General features: G+C 44.9%; 1 protein-coding gene across 2 annotated transcripts in view; it reads right to left on the reverse strand.

The window, feature by feature from the left end:
* SFMBT2 (Scm like with four mbt domains 2) overlaps nt 1-23,668 on the reverse strand; it is a 105,606-nt gene that overhangs the window by 69,517 nt on the left and 12,421 nt on the right. For both annotated transcript variants that reach the window (XM_010407815.4, XM_010407814.4), the window contains exons 2-4: nt 22,822-22,982; nt 18,020-18,114; nt 15,085-15,325 (exon numbers count right to left, since the gene is read on the reverse strand). In XM_010407815.4, coding sequence (XP_010406117.1) covers nt 15,085-15,325; nt 18,020-18,114; nt 22,822-22,927 — 442 coding nt within the window. In that variant the 5' untranslated portion in view covers nt 22,928-22,982. The remainder of the gene's footprint in view (nt 1-15,084; nt 15,326-18,019; nt 18,115-22,821; nt 22,983-23,668) is intronic.

The raw sequence follows: 23,668 nt of genomic DNA on the forward strand, positions 1-23,668 counted from the left end.
CAATTTAATTCTAGGTACAAGCTAACTGAATTTCATTGCTGTCAACAACGGTCTTAGAAACAAATCAGGATTAGCTGACTTTAAATGATCTTGGATGTGTACACAGAGTTCCTGAAAGGCATTTCTGAGAGCCAGGCAATGCCTGGATTTTGAAAACTCTGCACACACCACATAACCATAGGGGTTCCCCCATCATTAGTATCAATGTCCATTAGGGTGATGGCTCACTGTGAAAATGAGCATCCAAACTCTGCAGCTCCTGGCACTTAACCCCAAGCCTCCATGCACATTTCCTGATTATTTTTTCCGTCCGTGTGCATTAAGCACCATGCCCAGGGCTCAGAAGAGATGGATCATGTGCACTGAGAGCTCCCAATCTCCAGACCCAGGAGTCTTAATGAAGGCCCTTTCAAATCAGCAGTTCAAATCAGGGGAAAGAGGGGGGACCTGGTATTGTGATTGTAATTTCTACATCGATTTTTATCCATAGACATAAAAAATTAGTAACAATAAAATTGAAAGAGCGCTGTTATCCAGGGAAAATCAGCATCTTAACCAAAGTGCTCACAAGCAAAACCAGACCACAGAGCTCAGGGTGTGACTGCGTGAGAAGGTTATGAATTCACCCATATGAGACACAAGTACATACACCAGGCTCTCTGCACAAAACTTCACTTAGCAGGCATTTGCACAGTTACTTCCTTCCAAATTGTAGTCTCTCTGCGTGAAAACCAAGAGAATACTTAGTCATCTATGGAGGAAAAGAGATCTGCTGCTGCAGGTAGACAGAAATGCACAGACAAATGTAACAAAGATTGTAAAATCCTGATTTAAAAGTTTTGAAAGCCGTGGGGGAGGATATTTGTGCTGCTTGCCCAGCATCACCCTGGTAAAGTCTTCCTGTAGCAGTCCACAGCTCCTTGTGTACTAGTTCCGCACCAGAAATGCAGAAAGAGGAAAAAAAATATGTCTACAAAGCAAAATGCTAAATTCCTAGATAAATCCCCATCCAAGTCAGAATTCCTAACCACAGCCAGAACTATTGCAAGCCAGCCACCAGCTTGGTTCAGACCTGAGTATTTCAGGGCAGCACCGGGCACACACTGGCCCATGCCAACAGCGGGTATGAATTGGAGTCTTTCACATAAAATTGCATTGCCCCGGGTGTCACTGATGCCACAAAGTGGAAGAAAGAAAATCTGGAGCTTTCCTGAACACCAAACACCCTCCCCTTGGCTTGCCCTGGCAACGGACAGAAGAGGCAGCTCCATGCCACGTGTCTTTGAGATCTCACAGACCAGCCCCAGACAGACTTTGTGGCATAACAACCCCTAAAATTTATGGGTCATTCTGTCCGGGGATGTTGCTGCAGAATAAATATCCTGCCCAGGGCTCTGACCTCACACCTCCAAACTCCATCCAATTATCCCCCATGCTAAGTGCCTTTTCTCACTCCCAAACCCCATGGTCGCTTTCTGAAGGATATTCTTTGGAGACAGCTCCGTAAAACCCAACAAATTTACAGCAGCACAATGTTCTTACACTGCATAAACCAGTTCAACTGCACAATTATGGGGTTTTTTCCCTCCTAGTGCCAACAGACTACAGCAAATATCCACTACAAATAAAGGCATCAAAACACAGAAGACAAATAAAGGGATGTGATGTCCAAGAAATCCCTTCTGATTTTGGGTTTGGACTATTTTTTTCATTTTCTGTACTCTACAGAAAGAGGAGAATGAATGGTGATGATGCTTACAAGTTTAGTATATTGTTTAATACACAACAGAAGAAACACCAACTAAAAAAAAAAAAAAAAAGGACTGACGTTTTGGGGGAGTGTTTTTGGAATCATAAAATGGTTTGGAGTGGAAGGGACCTTAGGGATCTTCTTGTTCCAACCCCCTGTTGTGGGCAGGGACACCTTCCACTAGACCAGGTGGCTCAAAGCCCCATCCCAGCCTAGACCTGAACATTTCCAGGGATGAGGCAGCCAGAGCTTCTCTGGGCAGTGTGTTCCAAATTTTTTCCAACTTTTTTTCCACAATAAGTGATTTTAAAGAAAAAAGCAAGCCATTACAGTTTCAGCCTGAGACCCCCAACACAAAAATGCATCTCAGAGGCAAGAGGCAAAGGGATTCTTTGCTGGAAAACTCTGAAAACTCTGGGGGAGGCTGGAGCCACTGTGCTTGAGTTAGTGAGGTACAAATAGCAAAGCTGGACTTGTAAGGTCTAATTTAAGGATTTGGCCATGATTCTCAACAAATCTCACTGCTCACACCCAGATGTTGAGACAATAGTGGAAATCTAACCACTCCCATGACCCAGCACACTCCCAAGTTATCATGGAAATAGCAAACAAGCCTCATTCACCACAACACCAACTTCTGACACCCCATGAAGCAGAAACATATGTTTTCAAAAAAAAAAAATCATCAAACTCATTTCACAATATACAGTGCATTCTGCAATTAATCACATTTGTAGTGCCAGCTCTTAATGACTGAATCCCGTTTAATCACTCCGGAGCCTCTCGGCTGTGTGATGTGAGCACCACAAATCAGAACCTAGAGGGCCTGATGAACATTCATCATGCATCCTTCCCGAAATTAATGGTACAGTCGAAGCACAGCCAGGCCCCATGAGGTGCTTAACATCCTATGCACAAAATGTAAATTCATAATCATCATCACAACACCATCAAAGAAATACTCCATCAAGGCTCATTTTGTGCTTGCTAAACATGTGTTTTCTTCACTTGGAAACAGAAAAGGGGCTTGAACTATAAATCCCAGGATCAAAAACATCCCCCGAACTTTGAAGAGTTTAAATCTGAATCTGAGATCAACGTGGAACATTATGCAAGGCAACATCTGAAATGAGAATGACAATGTGCTACAGGACCTGAAACGGGAGCAGCTTTTCCACAGTGCTCTAAACTTCCTTTGAATTATAAAACTTCAGCTTCGCCATCAACCTAGGATATTTTGACAGGAGATGATGATGCTCTGGTGAACCCAAATGCCTTCACTGCTAAATCAGATATTAGTGCAGAGCCATGGTTCATCAAACTGGTTTGTGAGCCCTTAATCTCATCTTCATCATATAATGCTTCAAGGTTTTTTTGGCTTCTTTCTTTCTAAATAAATTTAGATGGTGTACAGGAAGAGGCCTTCCCAACAGATCCACCTGCTGATATCCAGGCTGAAAAGGCCAAGGGCAACAGCAGAATTGCTCAAAGCAAAGCAGGACTCTATGGAAGAGGTCATTTCAGCAGTCAAAATATTCAGAGTGTAGATGCTTCACGTGGCCAGGGACTCCTCACTGACTTTCCCAGAGTTGTTTGGCACAGGAGAATTGCAGGATTTCCCCTTCTTTAGGTTCTGTACTCAGCGTGGCAGAGCCTCTTCAGTAAAACTGGTACAACACATAGCAGGATGGTTTCCTGAATCTGGCAAGGTTTTCCCTGGATATAATTAATCTTCTACATCAACTCCAGCACTTTAGGAAGTAGCTATATTTTTACACCTAAAAACGCTGACTTTCCCCTCATTTCTTCATTCCCAAGTGACAGCGTGGGGAAAAAAGCCTTTTTTAGCTACAAACACAGGAGGTGGATGCTCTGCCTCACAACACAAAATAAACCATCAATCAGGATGGCTTTCAGCATGTCCTTAAGCTCGTTTGTGGGTCTGGTTTCTTTTCTCCTTCTGTGACCGAAATCAAATGGAAGTGAGAGCACACACACAGAGACATAGAAACAGATTATTTGGGAATTCACAACAAAACTTTTCCAATGCCACGCAGAAGGACCAGAATTGACCCAGAATTTGGTATCTGGGTTAGAAGAATTGATTTTTAAGTGTCATCAGGGAAATGCTTTCTAAGAGCATCCCTTAAACCTCCGCACTGTGTTACGAGCCACCTCCATGGGCTCCAGGAGCATATGGTCTGCTTCAGGAATCCAGCCCCTTCCACGGTGACTGGGAGCCCACATTATCATGCATAATGAAGGAAAAATCAAGTGCAAGTCACAGCTGGCTTGGGATCATGCTGGCGCTTGCATCTGCCACTAGCAGCTTCCCAAATTCACTCCATGCCTGCTCCTCACAAATCCGAGGTGCCCCTGGTGCACCTGAAGGAAAGCTCTGCTGAAGATGTGGCACTGGTCACGTTGGGTTTGTCCTTGGCCTAAAAGAGCTCAGAAAATCCTCCCTCAGCTCAGGACTAAAAGACGTAATTTAATCTTCAAACTGACCAAAAAAGGTCTACCGTAGAAAAGTGTACTTCAACTTTGGCATGCTCTGGATCAAATCCCTTGTGCTACTCACCCTTCCCAGTTCCTATCCAATGCACCAAAAAATCACCTACTTCTCAGACACAAACACCCAAAAGCGTTTCTAACTCAGAATATGAAGGCAATAGGGTTTTTTTTTTAAGTCTCCACAGATGTCTCCAATAGAGATTAATTAAATCTGACCATGTTTTACCTATTGTATCATTAACTACCTAAGTCTAGTCTTACAGCTGAGGTGGCATTTCCATTCCAGAACTCCTCTGGGAAAAATTACAGGAGACTAGGGAAGGGAAATTAAATGCAATTATCAGAAGTGACTATTTAAAAATTTCTCAAACTAATAATTTTTAAAGAGTATTTTATTAAAAATGCATTCAGCCAGACATTAATTAAATTGACAACTACAAAAAATGAGTGGTCTGCACCCACTGTTATGCTTTCAGGGTCAATCCTCCCGTTTTTCTCTGGTTTCTGGGCTTTTTATCTCCACAGCTTCAGAGCAGATGTCCAAGGACATGATGTGAGTGTGGAAGAACAACTATGCATATTCACTGCTGGTTATTCAGGGTGTGGAGACCTCCAGAGTCACGAGCAAGGTGCACAGGTCAGTGATGTTTGCTTGAATAATGAATAATGACACTGGAGTCTCCTCAATGACAACACACCAAGCCTACAAACAGGGCCGTAATTCTTCTGTTCAATACTGAACAGATTCTCAACTTTTCTGCATTTTTTTTCATATTCACATGATCTGAACCAAGGGGCTGGATGATGTCAAACACTGGCTCAACACAGAGCAACAGGGTTCTAAAACTTACTCTTTTTTTAGGAGCCTCACTGAGGCTGATTATGAAATAATTTCCATCTTGGCACTTCAGTGTCTTGGGAGGAGGATTTTGCTGTTTGATTCAGTGGATGCAAGAAGTTTTTTGCAACAACTGTCGATGGGAGATTTTTTCTGAAATGGTCTCAAAGGTACCATCCAAAAATCCACCCTGTTCCACTTGCTGCTACAGAAGGAGGAAATCTCAGGAACCTGAATCTCTACTCCCAGAAAACTCTGGTGTCTGCTCACAGCCTTTTCCTGCAGTATTTCCTTGGAAATGCAGCTTCTCATTCACAGTCTCTACCTCACGCTGCAATTACTCCTTTCCTCCCCATCTCTGTTCCTCCAGCACAACCTGCACTAAACATCAGGCCCAAAACCAATGGTTTGGTCACAGTGGAGGCTGCAGAGTTACCCTGCAGACTGTGACCAGAATCATGAGCAACAGAAGGCAAAGCCATGGGGGCTCAACTGCTCACCTCAAGTGCTCCAAGCATCCTGAACAGAGCCTGAGTGCCACCGAAATGAGTTTTCCTTGCAGGAGGTCAGGAGCTGACACAGAAATTGGTTCTGCCAACATTTTGGGCTGGATAAGTCAACTGCTGCAGCTCAGCATCATCTGCAAGGAGTTTTGCTGCATCAGTCTTTGCTGAAGTTTAACCCTTTTGCTGTGCAGTGGGCTTGAGCTTTGATCTATAGAGAGAATCTCACACATTGCCTAATAATGCTACAAAAATAAATGAAACTGAGGTCTGTGTGGGTTTGGACAAGCAAAACTCACTCTGTTTCTAATACAACCGCTCTTCCTATACAAAGCCCTGCTCATATGTAGCAGAAACCCCATGGGACCATACTGCATTCAGCCAAGAGGGATGAATTTCAGTTCCCAAAGTTGCCCACTACAAAATCAACTGGTTCCACAAGGGAAAAAAAAAACCAACCAAAAAAACAAACCACAACAACAAACCACCCCGCCCCCCACTTTTGCTCCTTCTCATGGCAAAAGTAGCTAAGAAATGCCCCATTCCATGCAAGGTGTGGGGTTGAGAGGGTCCACAGCTCATGCTGAAGCCTCCCCAAAGTTAATTCTACCCCTCCAGTCACCCTTGCTTTTATCTCCCTACTGTGTCTCATTGGCTTTTCACTTGCTGGTCCAGCTGTGAAAACATCAACTGGCTTCAGTCCTGCTGTTCCCAAGGAAGAATCAGGTCCCCAAAGTTTTTTTGGAAATTATTGCAAAAGACATGGAACACAGAGCTAACACATACCCTGATTTCCTCCTGGCTATTTGTCATGACAGCCAAGCATAAAGAAACTTCACTAGCACACCCAAGCCCCAACCTTGCCAAGAGCCTGAGCTTGAGGAGAATTTCAATCTCCCTGCATAAACCTCTGACATCCAGTACAGAAGTGTCCAAGCCTCGCTGGCCATATGGGGCCAGACTCCAGAGCAGTTTGGGTCAGTTCTAGTCCTTCAAGCAGCAGCAAACTGAGTGCTGAAGGCTTCCAAAACCCAGAAAAATTCTTCTTGCTTACAATCAGAAATGACCAACACGCTCAAGTGATTTTCCTGCTGGATAACGACCTCAGCTGGAGTCCTGTAACACCCCCAGCTGTGATGGTATAGGATGGATGGCTCCTCAGGCTTTAGGAAAAGGAAAAAGTCAGGACTGTACTCTCTGCCTTGAAAACCCAGATGCAGCATATGGGCAGGATGAAATGAATCATTCTCTGATATTCAAGCATCTTCCAAACAGCGGAACAGGTATCAGGAGAAAACAAACAGAACCGAGTACAGTGCTGTGTACAGAAATGAACTAATATCAAGCTTGACTGAAAAAGTTGATTAAATTAGTTTAATTTAAAAGCCCAAACAAACCCTGAAGGAGGTTCTTTGTTTATTGCTTTTTACCAACAGCACACGTTACAGAAGAAGCACCATGTGGGCATGAAATATTCATTCATTAAATCTTTCATAAAGCTCCACACTATTGGTTTCACTCAGGATATATTTATAACTTGTCAAAGTCCCCGAAAATCACTGCTTTTCTCTCCCCCCCTCCACACTGTTTATAAAAGGATTAGGCTTTCAGTTTTCATTGCAATATCCCTGATCCTCAGCTCTGCTGTTGCTTGTACACAAGGTGCTGCTTCTTTAATCATAACAGGATTCATCGTTCAGCCTTTCCTGCACCGCCCAAAAGGGACCCTTTATGATGCTACAAACCATCCAGCTGCTGTGGGAATGGCAACATCCCTCATTTGTGGAGGAAGGCAGCAGAATGTGGAGATAAAAGTCAGGACAGAGAGTCCACCCAAGCGAGGGAAAAGCAGGCAGAGAGCGGATTCATTTCAGTAGGGCCGTGTCTGAGTCATTGGCTCTCAAACCTCATCCATTGGAGAACCAATTCTTGAACCCTTCCTTGGCTGCCAGCCAACCTCCAGATTAAACTCATGCTCCGAGCTGGGTTAATAACACACTAGAGTAAACAGTGCTGCATTATCCCCAGTGTTAGCTGTAAAACTAAATAATATTCTTTTACAAGGTTTGCTGACTACATGGCTCAGTCCAGTACAGGAACAAGGACAGGCTGTAGTTATAGGTGAAAAGTATTTTCCACCCGTAAATCTGAAAAAATCCAGGATTTGCATTAGGGGACAACTGCATCAGTGAAACTGTCAACCCTCTAAGGACTTGCATTGATACCTAATCTAGGTGTAGGCACAATCTGATTTTTCCAAATTACCCTTAGAAATACTCTGCTCTGTGGAAGATGTCCCTGCCCATGGCAGGGAGTGGAATGAGATGATCAGTAAGATCCCTTCAAACCCAACCATTCTTGGATTCTATGATTAAAAAAGCACCCAAACACAAATGCTGAAGAGGCACTTTAGGTGCACTGCAGGGCCCTGAGCAGTTTTGGTTGCCCACAGGCACTGCACACATCCCTGCCTCGCTGGACCACAGGCTGTCTGGTCCGGCCTGCTCCTCTTTCCCTTCCTCCATTTGTTTGTGAGCATAAATAAATATAAATACAGCATAAGCAGTTGTCCCTGGAAACTAGGATTGCAGGGCATGTTTCTGCTGAAACGGCTTCTTACTGGAAAATTAGGTTTTGATTAAAGTGCGTTTCTTTTCTTGCTTTTAATAAACAGAGCCTACTTCATGTGCAAGCTCTGGGCTTTCTTTTTTTCCACTGGAAAAGTAAACAATCTTGCACGGTTTCAATTTTTCAAATGCCTGATCCCCAGCAAGGGCTGGGTTCCCCAGGCACAAGCGCATCTCGGGGCATCAAGGAGAAGAATGTCAAGATGAACGCACAAGGAGAGGCCAAAAACTCCTGAGACAAAGTCTAACCCAGGCAAAAGGGCAAGGAGGGACCAGCACCCACTTCTGGGGTGCTGAGTCTGCAGCAACTCAAGACAGTTTTTTGGATGTTTAATCCCAAAAACAGCCATCTTGATGTTTTTGAGGGGAAAAACGCTGACTTTTTCCCAAAGGAAAATATTGGTGAATACAAAGCAGTGGCTTTGAATTTACAGTTTTGTGAAGGGGAAAAAGGAACTCTTCTAAGCCATTTCCACCAGATACTCAAGAGAAGCACAAAGAGTGACCCCAGATGATGAGAGTTGGCCTCGGGGGAAACTTTCCCCTTAGCAGAGACCCAAGAGTGCCCAAAGGCCACGTACCTGAGCCACAGGGCCACTGCAGAGCCAAGGCTGGGAATCTTGTGGTAGGTGAGCTCCTAAGCACCACCTCTACAGCACTCCCAAAAACCTTTAAACAAAAAGACCTGTGTTTAACCAAACATTGTTTTTTCCCCTCAATTTCCTCCATCACTCACAGCGGTCCCAGCCAGAGCCAGAGCAGTGCACACCTCGTGTTTCCCACTCAGGAAGTGTTTTTTTTGCCTGAGTTTCACAACTGAAAGATCAGGATAAATCATTTACTCCCCACTCCACCTAACAAACCAGCAAGCATCTCATCCCTGCAAGGTTCTCTGCAGTTATGCCTCTAGACCTGAAAAATAGTATTAGAAGGAAAATCAAAACAGAAAATGTTGACCTCAAGCCCAGCAAACCTGGAGATGATCAAAACCCTCTGCATTTGATGAAGCCTATGCCTCAAACTTCTTGCAAAGCCTGACCCACTGGCCAGGCTGTGCCACATTTACACAGTAGCTCAACAATTAATCCACGTGGGGGCCTGTTATGCTCAGTTTACCCCAAAAGGGCCTCACTTAGCAATATTAAGTCTTTTGAAAGTAACTAAAGCCAGCAGCACATGCAAAAGATTTGCAGTTTCACACAAAGTGAAAAGACCGTTTTCCCTATCAAGACAACATTACCCTGATGCCACATGAGCCATGGGCTAACTCTTGAATTTTCACATCCCAGACTGAGGAATCTGAGTCACGCCAAGGAAGGGAAGGAAAAACTACTGAAGGTGCTGTAATGAAAGTATGTTTTCCTCAGGAGCAAGTCTGCAAGGGGCTACAAGAGGCTGGGGGAAAATGCCAAGCCATGACATGCTCCAGTGACTTCCAGCTCCTGGAAACTCCTAAGATACACCAGAGTCAACTGACTTGACTCCTACCACAGCGAATTTCAGCCAAAGCCAGCATTTTTACCTCCTCTCCTCCCCTTTGCCGTCATCAGGAGAGCTACGAAAAAAAAAAGCTATTTTTTTATATGCTCATTAAGTATAATCTGCTAAATGTTCTATGCCAATGCATAAAGCTACCTACTATGCTAATAGAATATTTAATTGACATTTATTTGCTGACTAGTTATTTATGCTAACGTCATCCCTGCATAATTAATAGTCTGCTAAAGTCGACTTGAAAAGCACACATAAAACACTGTACTAGGAGTCATTTGCAGCATTTAAAATAAAGAAATCCTGCCATCTATTTACATTAGGTTAGTCTAAGCTCAGATTTGATGGAATAACAGGATAAAGACTGGGCAGAGATTTTAAAAAACAGCCCTGGATACTGCTTTAGAAACATCCACAGTCTTTGACAGTGCAACCTGCCAAAGAAGATTTCCGAGTTTCATTTTACTTGGCTTGAGGGCCCAGTTCTTAGCTGATGTAAAACAGTGTAAGCTCAGTGAATGCCTACTTATTTTCTCCAGCCTCAAGCTCTTAGGAAGTAATATTTCAGGTGAAAGAGCTAAACTGGGGCCAGATCTGCTCTCCATACCAGTAAAAAAGCAAAAGGAGAAGTCCACCCTGCCCATCTGATCCCTCCACCTGCACTGTAATTACAGACTTGCAGGCACACACAGTTTAATTTTTACTTCCTCTGGGATGAGATTACCAGGGAAAAGCTGCCTTCATTAAAAAAAAAAATATCCATGACTGTATTTTCTGAAAGAGAAGTTTTGAACACCCTCATCCATTGTCAGAAACATTATCTCTGATCTCTGTGTCCCTCTGTTATGAAGCCTATGGACAAGCTTTGCAGTCACAAGGGAGCTCCAATAAAGATGCTGAAAGCCAAAGGCATGGGTCACATCACCACCACCCTGAGCTTCGACCCTCAAAAAAGCCTTCTGTGTGCCTTGGGGGAACACCAAATCCACACCTGCAACACAGCAGACCATCTTCTGGCCATTCAGAATCCATTCAGAGTCATCATGCTGTAAATTTTGACAAGGCCAACCAGGTCCATTTCTCCCCTCCTTTACACCAGTGACCCCAAAGAGCAGGATTTTGCTCTATGATAAATTCAGATGATAATATATAAAACCAATCAAACAAAAAAAAGCAGTAAGTTGTCACTTGAAGACAACTCAATTTGCCATGACACAAGTTTTAGCTCCCTTTTCAACCATATCCTGCCCAGAATCTGACCCAGCACTTGGAACCACAGTGAAATTTCCCTCCTTTGGCCCAGATCTGGTATAGGAGCTAATCTCACCTGAGAGCCACATGAAAACCTGTCTCAAATAGTGACCAAATAATGGTGTTTGCCTTCACAGAAAGCCTGGGCAGCCAAAATGCTTTAAGTCTACCCCTCTTAATGGTATATTTGATTGGTTCAACTTTATAAAGCTCAACACCATGAAAGAGAAGGTTATTTCACCCCAGGATCAGACTTCAGAACTTTAATCCCCCTTGTATTGATGCAACAGGAAAGTAAAAGCTGCTTTCCTACACAGAATCACAGAGTGATTGATCAGCTTGGTCACCAAGCCCAGGTAGGGCCAGCGTTCAGAGGTTTTTCCATCCGCACCACTCCACTGCAAAATCAAAGTATAGACCTGGTTCTCTCCCTGCTGTGTTTCTTTCCATCTCCAGCCTCCCAGTCTGCATGGCAAGCAGACTCCAGCTCACAGATCTGCACACAGAAATGCCCTGTTTGAATTTCCATCTGTCAATAACATTAAAGCAAAGCCACTGCTGCAATTACAAGTGTACACAACAATCCTGTCGTCCGGTGTCTTCAGCTCATCCCAGGATGCATTAAAACAGTGCCAGGAGAGACTGGGCTCTGTTGGCTCAGCTGTAAATCTGCAATCTGTACAAAAACCCCCCAGTGTCAATCACAGGACGTCCCTGCTCTTTCACGATGCATAATTTAGCTACTACACTTGTCAGGTTCTCCACGCCGCTCCTGCACCCGATGGCGGATGTGTCCATGAACTCAACTGTCATCAACAGAGGAAAACGGCACATGGAAATGAACAGGCTAAAAGAGGAGAGACACCTCTGCTCCTTTCACTAGTCAGGAAAGTTTAGTTAGGCTTAAATTTTTAATGCTCAACGGGTAAAACATCCCACGGGATCAAGGATGTCGACAAACAACTGCACTTTGCTGAGGAGGAAGACAGTGTTTGAATGAGACAAAGAGGGGATAATTGCTGTCCCTGTTTCCATGCAGGCTGATATAATGGGGAAATTTTAACTAAACAATGGAAAATCTACCTTACATCCCACCCTTACAGTGCAGGAAACAAAGCCTCCCACACCATCACTGCCCTGCCACTGCCAGCGGACTCTGAAGCAGGTTGTTGTTCTTCCTCATATGAATTACAATTGCTGAAGGGCCCTGTCAGGAAGGATGAAAATTTCGCACTCAGCTACATCAGGCAGTAGTTACCCACTGCTTACACCACAGTTAATATGCAATAAAGAAGAAATCTCTGTCCCAGGACGTGACATTAGAGCTGATCAGTGCCAAAGCTACAGACCATAAGGACAGCTTCACACTTGCCTCAGCTAGTTCATGAATAAACATCCAATTCATTCAAATGAGTTCTATATTAACTAATTTAAATAATTTTCATTTTGCTTTGAATGGTAAACAGATCTATTCTGCCAGGATAGTTGAGTTTGCAATTCAAATTACACACCGATTTGTAATGAGAAAAATATAATTAATGGCAAAGCTTGAAGTAACTACAATTTTATTCCTTTGATTTCCTGTGGAGGAGGGGGTTGGAGGGTGAAGCTCACAGGCACACGTGCACTCGCACCATCCTGCCATAAACCAAGACATTTTACTGCCACCTCAGGTATTCCTATCTAGTGACTGCACCAACACGTCAAGGGAGGACAGAACACGACTCGACATTTTACTCACAGGCCACAGGCACCATGATGCAACACACACGTCACCCCATAAATAACGGAGCAGCAGTCAGTAAATTAATCGGCTTCCTCCGATTTGGATCATAAACAACAATTATTTGGCAGCCGCCTCTTAAAAGCTCTGTGTGTGCTGGACTTTAAATCAAGTTCTATCGATCTGCTGAACTGAACCGGCCCATTTTGTTGCATCTCTCTCCCATCTAATGAAATTCTTTGTGCCATCACTCTGCCATTCTTGTCTGGCATCACATTTATGAGAGGAGCACTGATCAGTCCAACCTGACTCGTACAGAGCATCGTCCCAGCGCTGTCATTCTGGCTGTTAAACTAGCCCATTCTGGCAACTCTGCTTTTTAACCAAAGCCTTCAGCTCCTGATTAAAATCACAGCCTAATGACAGATAACCAGCCCTGGCCATGCTGTTTGCATGCTCTAGCCAACAGATACACTTCCTGTAATTAAGATGTGCAGAAATGATCCCTTCAGAAATGGGTCCATGCAATTTAAAGCTGGTTTTTGTTTCTCCCACAGCTCTGACAACAAAATAAGGTGCAGTGCAATGCTCTAGAGGTTTAAAAAAATCTCCACAGAGTTCACAGAGAAGATCAGGTTCTCTTTTACCAACGCATAGATCCTATGATTCTGTAAGTCCTGAAGGTTCAGATCCTCTTGGGCATTTTAGATGCCTCCTTCCAAAATACGAGCCAAGCTTTTAAATGCTTAAATCTCTTTTGAAATAAAAAATCATGCATTTAATTTATTCTTTCCGAGAATTATACTACGACATATTCAACAAAGTTTATTCACTGAAAATGGGGGGGGAACAAAAAAAAGAACCCAACAGGGCAGTCGCCCAAATTTAAGACCCTGGTGTACAGTTACATCACCCACCAGAGGAGAAGGGATGTAGGACACTGCACACTTGCAGTCACTCAAGCAAGGCAATTCCCACAGAGCAGCCACGACCCAAGGGGCAAATTCCAACAAATCCAGGAGAAGCACTTGCCTCCGGTTATAAGGGAATTGTTATTTTCTATTATGACATTCAGGAAGTTCTCTTACCCCCCTGACCCTCACATTTTGAGATTTAGTCTGCAGCACTGTACACCTTTCTGGTAATGCTGACTGTAATCCACATAACAAAACGTAGTTTAAGAGGCAAATAAAATAAAATACCTCACCCCCTCTCACATCAGCTTGATTTACTGGTGCTAAACCAAGAGATTTCTCAGCCGTATTTATCTTCAAGACTTCTTTTTTTTTCTTTTAAACAATCAATCTTGTGTTTATTCAAGATACACAGACCAGAACAAAAACGTAAGTTTAGCTCAGAGTTGGGCATATGCAAGGCAGGAAATGTCAGCTTTGATTCAAAGACTGTGTCTACAGCTCACTTCAGGGGGAAATCAGGGAACACTTACTCCAGGAGAAATCCCACGTGGCACACAGCTGGCACATGCACCGTTTCCAATGGCCACAGGTAGCAGAAAGGGAAAGAGTAACTTCAGCAGCAGATCCCTTAAATGAGACTTTTCTTAAATGTATGCACAAGCTGGAGGCTGAATACTCATCTCTTCTTCCCTTAATCCAGAATAAATGGGGTATATGGCAGGAATGCTTAGAAGCAACACTGACAATATGTCTCTGCTTGGAGCAATGTAGTAGCAAGGATACACCACAGCTGCTCTGTTGATGTACATAGCCTATATATATATATATATACACACACACACATATATATATATATTCTTACACACTGGGGATTAAACTGTATCATAAACAAACTGCTCCACACGGGCCACTCAGGAACCTACAACGCTTCCATTCAGCTTTTGTGCACCTAAGAGCTGCCAATCAGGACATGTCCTAACCAGTAATGACCAAATTCTGCTATCTTTAATCACGTGGATCTGTCACTGGAATTAAAAGCTGCTGGAGTCTGGTGGTGGAAGGTTTTAAACTTTCAGGGCAAAACACTTTGAGTGCAAAGTCAGCTTCTGATTTCAGTTACACGCAAACTGATCTTGCTTATTTTAGTTTGTTCTCACTCTTGAATTTCACCCCTCCTTTCTACCAGAACAGGACGGTTTTCTCCCTGAAGTGAAAATCACAACATTACAGTTCAGCAGCAAGAAGACAGCTCCCTGTGGAAGTGCCTTCTGTTGTTACCAACTAGGGCAAAAATGCCTTTGCTGGAGGCTGACTGGCAAACTGAATCCTGTGGGGACATGAGCCTGCCCACATCACCCAACACCAGCTGAAGACCTGGAGTGCCCATCCCAGACGAACCAGAAATCCGGAGATGAACCCACAGCCCAATAGCAGAGCACGACCCTAGAGCAGAAACCAGGCAGAACTCACCATCTGGAGGCATCAGGACCTTGTTGTTCTGCGTGCACCAGCCCACAGGGTGCAGGTCTGCTGTCATCACATCACACCAGAAGTCTGCCCTGCGGTCGTCTCCGTAGCCACAGTAACGGAGCAGCAGGAGCTGCCCACAGGTGGTGATGATCGTAGCCACCCAATACGTGTCTGGGTTGCTCTTGCTGGCCACTTCTAATTTCATCCCTGGCTGGAAACTGCTTTGAAGGCTGATTTCAACCTTGCAAAATGAGAAAGGCATGGTGTTACCTTTTCTGCTTTGCAGGGAGACCCCACCCCGCCCAGAAATGCTGCCCTGGGATAGGACATGAGCTGACTGTGTCTCAATCCAACCACCTCCTTCTCCATCTGTCTGGGCAGTTCCATTCCTGCTTCACCAGCACATATGCCATCATGCAAGTCCCACAGGTCCCAAAGTGCAGGAGTGGTACCTTCAGGTGTACTACATCCAGGAGAGGACTGGCACCCATCCTCACTCCCTGAATCTCACTAATGCCTGGGATACAGTCAGCATAACTCAAACGAGCTTTCATTTCCCACTGCACAGCTCCATCAGGCAAACCACAGGACACACGCAAGGTAAAAAGGCAGGTATGAAGCACCTCTAGGAGTTAAGCCCAACCACAATAATTAGTCACATAACACTGAAACACCTCTAGAGGCTTGACAAGCATCAAGGGCTGAATGCTGCACCAGACAGACCAAGGAGAGGATTTCCACTGCACCCATCCTCACCAGCTCAGGCCTCAGCCAATTCCCCCTCCCAGCACCCTGGTAATTGAGGTATGACCTGTCACTGAAAGAAGTAAATCGTCTGGGTCACTTCCATTTATCTCAGCAGTGGCAGGTCACCTGTAACTTGCTTCAGGACACTGGAGATGCCAGTCCCATCTCTTTTGGGACACTGCTGATGAACACCAGGGCCTGCTCCAGCATAACCTATGTCCCAAGGACCAGTGGGATGCCTCTAGCTGTTGTTGATAAGGAAGAGGTGGATGCCAGCTCACTGGACAGGTGCCAGCCTTGTCTTCACAAAACCATCCAAAATGTAACCTGTTACTCCCTAGATGTTTAAGGACAGCTTCTTACAGGTTTGTTTGAACTTTACCTGCTACTGAAACCAGAAGGATTTAAATCTGGGTAAGCCTGTCTCTGACTGACTTCCAATTGAAATGGCAGGTTAAAATTACTCTTTTACTCACAAATATAACATGGTCTACTTGGTCAACGGAGGATTTCACAGACAGGGGGATGCTGAGAAAACACTCCTCTGGCAAGTGACCAGCAATCCCTCACGCATCCAACTCCAGCTTCTGACCCAATGGCTGCCCAGCCAAACCCATTTATCATTTGCAGGTGGCAGAATTCCATGCACCTTTCCTTGTGTGGGCATTTCCAGCAGCATCAATGCCCAGAGTCACAGAACAGCTGAAAGGGACCTCTGGAGATGGTCTAAGACTGAAGGTGGTCTGTGACATTCACTGCTTTACTTAGTGCTAAGACAGGATCTTGGTGATGCTCAGGGTCCTCATAAATAATCCAGGGTACAGACTGGCCCACATCCCAGTAAAAACTGGATCTCCTGGCCTCCTCCCAGTACAGACTGGCAGCTGCAGCTCAAAGCACCTGAGCCTGATGACTGCAGAGTGTGATTCATTTGTAGTTTTTCTCCCTGTGCTCACCGTAACACCAACATGGTGCTCTGGAGGCAAGGGACTTGTGACTGGAAATCACATCAAGAGTGGAATCAGAGAGATAAGATAATCTTTCTCTGACAACTTTCAGGTTCCTGGCCAGATTTTTGAGGATCAAGTTTCAGATTGTGAAGCACAGTCAACAAGGACTGTCGCCAGCACCAACCTGTCCCACACTGACATTCCCAGGATTGAGGTGCTGTGAGTCACTGCAGTCAGCAGGATCAGCAGGATGAGCTGGACATGTCCACACAACTGAAGACATCCTTAAGGGCTTCATGAAGCACAAAACTTTCTACTTTGGGCCTGGAGCAGAAATCTGGGACAAGATGCTCTGTCCAGACAGCTGCTGGATGAAGAATAAACTCCATAATAAGCATTGCCCTGTAACTCTCCAGTATAGAGAATTATGGTCCTTCACCCTGCAGTACTCCACTGTTGTTAAAATGAAAGCAAAATAGGGAATGAAGGACTGTGCTGGTAGACAAAAGAGAGGTTTTTCCATCCCTGCAGCTCCTTAGCCCTACAAAATAAGCCACAAAATCACTTGGAGGAAAAAGATGATCTCCAGAGATCATCAAAGATGAGGACCTGATGATCTCCAGAGGTCTCTTCCAATGCTGCTTGTGCTGGATCTGTGCACAAACCTGTCACTACCACAGCTGTCCGTATGCTCCATGTTCACCCAGGAAAAGCACCACCTGCCCAACTCCCTGCTTCCCACACTTCTGAGAAAGCATCTCCAGGCACGAGGCTGAGAGATGGTTTCCTACGAGCCACACTGAACTCTAGAGCTGAGTGACTCTGCCAGTCAGTAAATCAGGCATTAAAAGGACCTTTGGAGAAATAAGAAACTCTTGTGACATCAATCTCTACAGGCTGGTATGGACAACAATGAATGTAGAGGGGAAAATAGGTGGAGAAAAAAATGAGTGCATTATAAGCAAAAGGCGAGCAACATAAGCCCTCAAAAATGGAAAATTTGATGGGAAGAGAGAAGATAAGGGAGTGGCACAGACACAGAGCTCCAAGCTATGACTGCAAACACCCCAAGGTGACCTAACACCAGCTTGAGAGCTATTCCCCTTCAGGTTGTCACATGTGTGGAGGGACAGTTTCTCCCCAAAATGGTCAGACTCCACTCCAGTTCTCCAGGGAGCCCCTGAAAACCAGAAGAGGGAACATGTACAACACCCACAAGGCTCAGAGGAAGCACGTACGTGTTTGAAGGAGGTGTGGGGAGCAGCACTGGCTCCTGTTTCCTCCAGGAACTCATCCCAGTTGAAGTCTGTGTCCTCAATGCTGGAGCCCTCATCTGCTCAAAAGCAAAAAAATGTAAAAATTAAAAAAAAACCAACCAAACGAGAGAAAGAGAAGCAGCCTAAAGCACAGCCAAAGAAGGCAAAAGTTGTGTCAAAGAGTTCAGGGTGAGAATAGCAACCAGTATAAACATCAACAGAAGGGAAAACAGAAAGCTTGCTGTAAGGATCTGTGTTTTGACCAGCTCTTATTATGCTTTCAGCAGACTCTGGGGCTTTAGCAGCCAACACTGACACCAGCAATGACTTTGCTTCCATGGCAGTGGGGGCACAAAAACTGTCATACACTGCAACAGGCACTCGTGCTCTTTTATTTTGCATTTGATGACTCTCTGGCTGCGAGGGAGGTGGCTGCCTGCCCACTGTCACTGAGGTGCAATGTCCTTGTGCCCTCCAAGTGGCTCACCCAGCACCGTCAATTACAGCAGAGCCCCACTGATAAATCAGAAGATGCTTCTGTTGGCTGAGCAGTGTGTAGACCAAACACCCCAGTCCTTGGGGTGAGGGACACCCATTTTCACTCCTGCCATCCTTTTTCTCTTTCCTCAGCATTGCTCCACCCATAAATCTCAGATAAACCCCCCCTGCCTCCCTCTTCCCCCAAGACTACAGCTGCTTTTCCCCAAACCCCCCAGCACACCTCACTAGACCCCTACAGCCTTCTTGTTCCCTGCTCCCCTTCAGATTTGGGACTCTGCACTCTGCTGCCCCACACAATCCCTCCCCACAGGAAGGGCTTGACATGACCACTCTTTCTTTTCTTTCTTTATAATCACGCTGAGCAGAGCCAAGGCCCCAAACCATCACAGAAACGCACACAGCAATAATTAAAAATAAATCTTCTTTCACTTACAGAAAATCAGCCAAATCTGATTGCTTTCATTTTGTTCCCAAGCAATCTTGCAAGCCCAGTTTCATCCCCAGAGCAAAAATATTTACAGTCTAGCAATGAGCTCTTTGCAATAAGCATTTATCAGGCAAACTCTCAGAGACCCTTTACCTGCCCAAACATTCATCAGCGTGGTCATGATGTAATTAAAGTGACTCATGACAAACTGAATTAAGAACCCTCCCCAGACAGTTTTATGAAGAAAAAGGCAGGGTTAATTTATTGCAATTATTGCTACAGGTCTCCAGTTTCCAGGACCAGAGAAAATTATGTTGTGCAAGGGGAATCTCTCATTATTAAAAGGGGAAGACTCAGTTTTTATTTGCTGCCTGTGGCACCAGACCCACGTAGGTGAGGGGGGGAAAAAGGGGATCAGAAGAGGCTTTTTGAGACAGAGCTGTTGGAGGGTAAAGATCCGTCTGGGAGTTCAAAGCTGAGCTGTCAACACTGTTAAACACTTGCACGCTGCTGCATCAAGTCTAACTCCTTGCCCTAAACTCCAATAATCCGCTTAAATATGGAGATGTAAATCAACATTTACTTCAGTGATAAAGAGGCTACCAGATGACTCTTCAACTCAGCAAGAAATAACCCAACTCCATGATTACAATCCAAAACCAGACAAATTCAACGCATTCAATGCGAATGGGCTTCGTTTTCATTTTTGCAGTCCCTGCAAAAAACCTTGAGGCACAGAAGCTGGCTCTACTTGAGATATCTGACCCAGAATGAGGGCTTTGTTCAACCTTGACTGAATGATAAGCCACAACTTAACCACAAGGTAGGAGCTTGGTGGAAAAATTCTGTACCGTGCAGGCAGGCAATTTAGATGAAGAGGGATATTTTTCAGCCTTCATGCCTGCAACCCTGCAGAGTTAATGTTACAGAGAAGAGCTGGGTGCAGAGATTTCAAAGGCTGGGCCTCTAAAAGCAAGTATGTTAGTCCATCAGTAGATGGGCACATATGATTATCCATTCCAGGCTTAAAAGTGCTTACCTTTTTACCCTGAGCACAACCAACCCCCATCCCACCAAAAGTCAGAAGCACCTGACATGAAAAGCTAAAAGTGCATCATCCCCTCTGCCTCATCCCTCCCTGCTCCCACACCCATCTGTGTCTGTGGGGTTGGGGGTGGGCTGCTCTACAACCCCAAGGGCATCTCCACCTCAGGACATGGACAGGAGATTTGGAACAGGCTGCCCAGGGCAGGGGTGGAGTCGCCAGCCCTGGGGGGATTTAAAAGACACACAAATGTGGCACTTGGGGACACGGTTTAGTGGTGACCTTGGCAGTGCTGGGGGAGTGGTTGGACTCAAAGCTCTTAGAGGTCTTTTCCAACCTAAATAATTCTGTGATTCTATCACTTCCAGGTCAGCCCTGGGCTCTCTTCTGTCCTGCTCAGACACTTCCATTTCAGAGCAGGCGCCCTTTCCCTCAGCCCAGGATGCTCTCTGTGTACTCTCAATCTTTATTCCTGTTTTTGCTCTAATCTCCTTTGTGAGCCAAGACCTCCTTCAGCATGTCTCCTTTTCTCCAGCCTTCCTCAGCAATCTTATGGGAAAGATTCATTCCACAGAGCAGTGGGAGCAGAGGTTTTTAGTCTGTTCAGTGCCTAATCTCCAGCCCTTGCAAGGAGCAATGTCTCCAGGAGTCGAAGTCATCTCCAGAATTTGGCAAAACTTTTCAATAAATATGAATAGGTGCTAGTTATGGATGCATGAAGTCCTGCTGTGCTTCATAACCTTATTAACCCTGACCTACTCTGCCACAGGCCAGCATAGAGATATTTGCTGGCAGGTTCTTTCACATGCTGTCCAGCAAAACTCTCAACAGCACCTGTTCAACAAAATATCACCCAGATCTCTCCTTTCTAAACCCAAATAAAGAGGCTGCAAGGCCAGCAGGTGAGGCAGTGAGAGCTGCAGCCTTCCCTCCCTGTCAGCTCATTCCTCTCTGACACATCACCAGCCTGGCTCCTCTACCGTGTTTTATCTGCAGACTTTATCAGGAAATTACTTTTACAAGGTCCGTAAAAATAATGTCAGAGTACTCATTTATCACAGCATCAGTGGTTTATTTTGCTTCATTTCACCACAACGAATTTTGAAGGGACTGTATGTTTTCAAAACGGTTTTTTAATGGACTTTGTTCCCTGCTGGAATTCTGGCAGGAGAGCATCCAGAGCAGGCACAGAGTGGCACTGGGATGAGACAAGCCCGAAGGACCCAACACCACCTACACATGCAACAGGGCTGCACATAAATCTCCTCATCCATCAGAAAAACCCAACAGCTGAGGAGCACAGGACCCCCTGAGAGGTGATAAATCTGGCATTAAACCTATTTTACATATCAGCTCCCTTTCCAATTATTGGTACTTAGGTCCAGAGCTTTTTCTTAATGAAGGAGTCAAGGCTGGCTGGTTTACAATACAGTGATGTATAAACAAGCCCAGGATGGCAAATAAAATCAACAAGTCATTATCTGCGAGCCTCTCAATGGCTTTAAAGTGCTCGTGCATTGACACCATAAAAATGCAACTGTTCCAGCTGTTAACAGCCCCCTGGGATGCTCAGCTGTGGAAAAAAAGGGGATAAAATACCCAAATTCTGTGGCTCCAGAAACACAAGTTTGTTTTTTTTCCCCCAAGCTTCACTGCAGGAGAAAGTATTTAAGGCAAATTGCTTAAATATCCTATTTATAGCAGCTAGATACACATACATGACTTTTTGAGTGAATAGAACACTGAAGTGCTCACAGACGAGGGGTGGGGACAAGGAGACACACAGACACCTGATCAACCACAAATGGCCTCGGAAGAGCCATCAAAATCCTTATCCTCACAGAAATTTAGGCATTGCAGGCCAGTTTCTTCTCATTCCCAAAAAAAGGTCTATGGGTGGCCAATTGAACCTCATCTTAGAGGCTCCCATCTCTGTTCCACAGATTAAAACAGATCCAGGGTGACTGTATCACCCTGGACGTGTCCACGCTGGAAATCCAAGGACCTGGTGTCCAAGGAAACAGGAAAATCACTGAGCTGCTACAAGAAGTGCAGAAACTGAAGGCTGGGTGACCAAATGTCTGTCATGCTGAGGGAGAAGCAGGGAAAAGCTTGGCATCAGAAAGAAAGTAGGTTAGGTCTAGCCAGACTGTACTTTTTCATCATATGACATGGTCTCCTCCTGTTAAGGCTGGATATGGGAAGTTAAAGCACCTAATTCCATCAGAAATCATCAGAATGTAGCATCCACTTTTCTGTATCTATCACGGAATGAACAAATTTAGCACAGCAAATCCTCAGCTTCAGGAGCCCCTCCCAGAACACTACAAAGCATCCAGTCATGAGCACAAGGACAACATGTGACCAGCTCTCCTCTGGCTGGTCCAGTTTTCGTGAAGCCCCCTCACCTGAAGCACTGAAAAATAGTGAAGGAAATGAGGGGGAAGATCAAAACAGAAGAGAAATGCTGTAATTTCTGAATGGTTGTTTCGTCTCTCTTAACCACAAAACTTCAACGTAATAAAAAATGGTGGGGAAGCTGGGAGAACACAATATGATGCCTTGAGAAAAGTTTTCCATGGCTTTTTGTTTAAATTTTGAATAGCTGATACATATTGTCAAAGAGACCCCGAAGAAGAAAAGCTCCTGTTTCCCACCAATCGCAGGACGCAGTCGAATCCCTAAGACTGTAAAAGGGTTTGGAGCTGTACAACCATTCCCAACGCCTCCCTGGCAGCATGGCTGTCCCCACCTCTACCTGTGATGAGCTGCAGCAGTGACAAGGACTCGTGGAGGGCAGGGGGAGCTCACCTGAATCAAACTGCTCCCCATCGCCGTTGGCTGGGCTGGGATCCTGCTCTGGGGAGAGGTGCTGGGTCTCTCTCATGCTGGCAATGAAGGATGCCCTTGTCTCCATGGCTCAGAGGAAGAGGCTTTGCCTTCCTAATTCATCTTGCAGCAAGGAGGACAAGCTAAAGGAAAAATAAAAAAAGCAATGAGTGATTTATTTTACACCAACCCATTCCCTCAGCCTTTCCCAACGGTACTCATGTCATCCCATCTGGATGCAGTTGGAATAAAAGATCTTAAATGCCTTTTCCAGACTAAAAAATTCCATGACTCTCTGATGGTGACCCTTCCATCCTGCTCTTGTCTCCAAGCTGAAGCTGGGGGTGGATGAAAACCACAAAAAAGGACCATAGTGGCAATAATATCAACAGCAACAATAATGAAATAAACAGTATTCAGAGGCTTCACATCTCCAAGTTCCCTCCAGCTCCCAATGCCACCAACAGAGAGAGAAGGATCAGCCCACAAGGCAGCACAACCCATGGTAAAAAAACAAACAAATAAAAAAAGGCAAGAACCATCTCCACCATCTTCCACCCATTTCAGCCCTTGATTTCCAGCTTTTTGATGGCTAACACTGTGTGAGGTATCTCACTCCATAAATATTCAAACTTCCAAATGGGGAGATTTGGGATAATGAAACAGAGGAAACACTGAAGCAAAAATACTCATGAGAGAGAGAGAGACTGAAGTAACCCTAAAAAATAAAACTGAGCATGCAAAATGCAGATACCCTCATGAAATAGTGCTAGCTGCAACTGTTTATTGAATGCAGACTGACCTAAGATAACTACCAGTTTTAACATGC

The sequence above is a fragment of the Corvus cornix genome, chromosome 1A (assembly GCF_000738735.6).
Source record: "Corvus cornix cornix isolate S_Up_H32 chromosome 1A, ASM73873v5, whole genome shotgun sequence".
Lineage (NCBI taxonomy): Eukaryota > Metazoa > Chordata > Aves > Passeriformes > Corvidae > Corvus > Corvus cornix.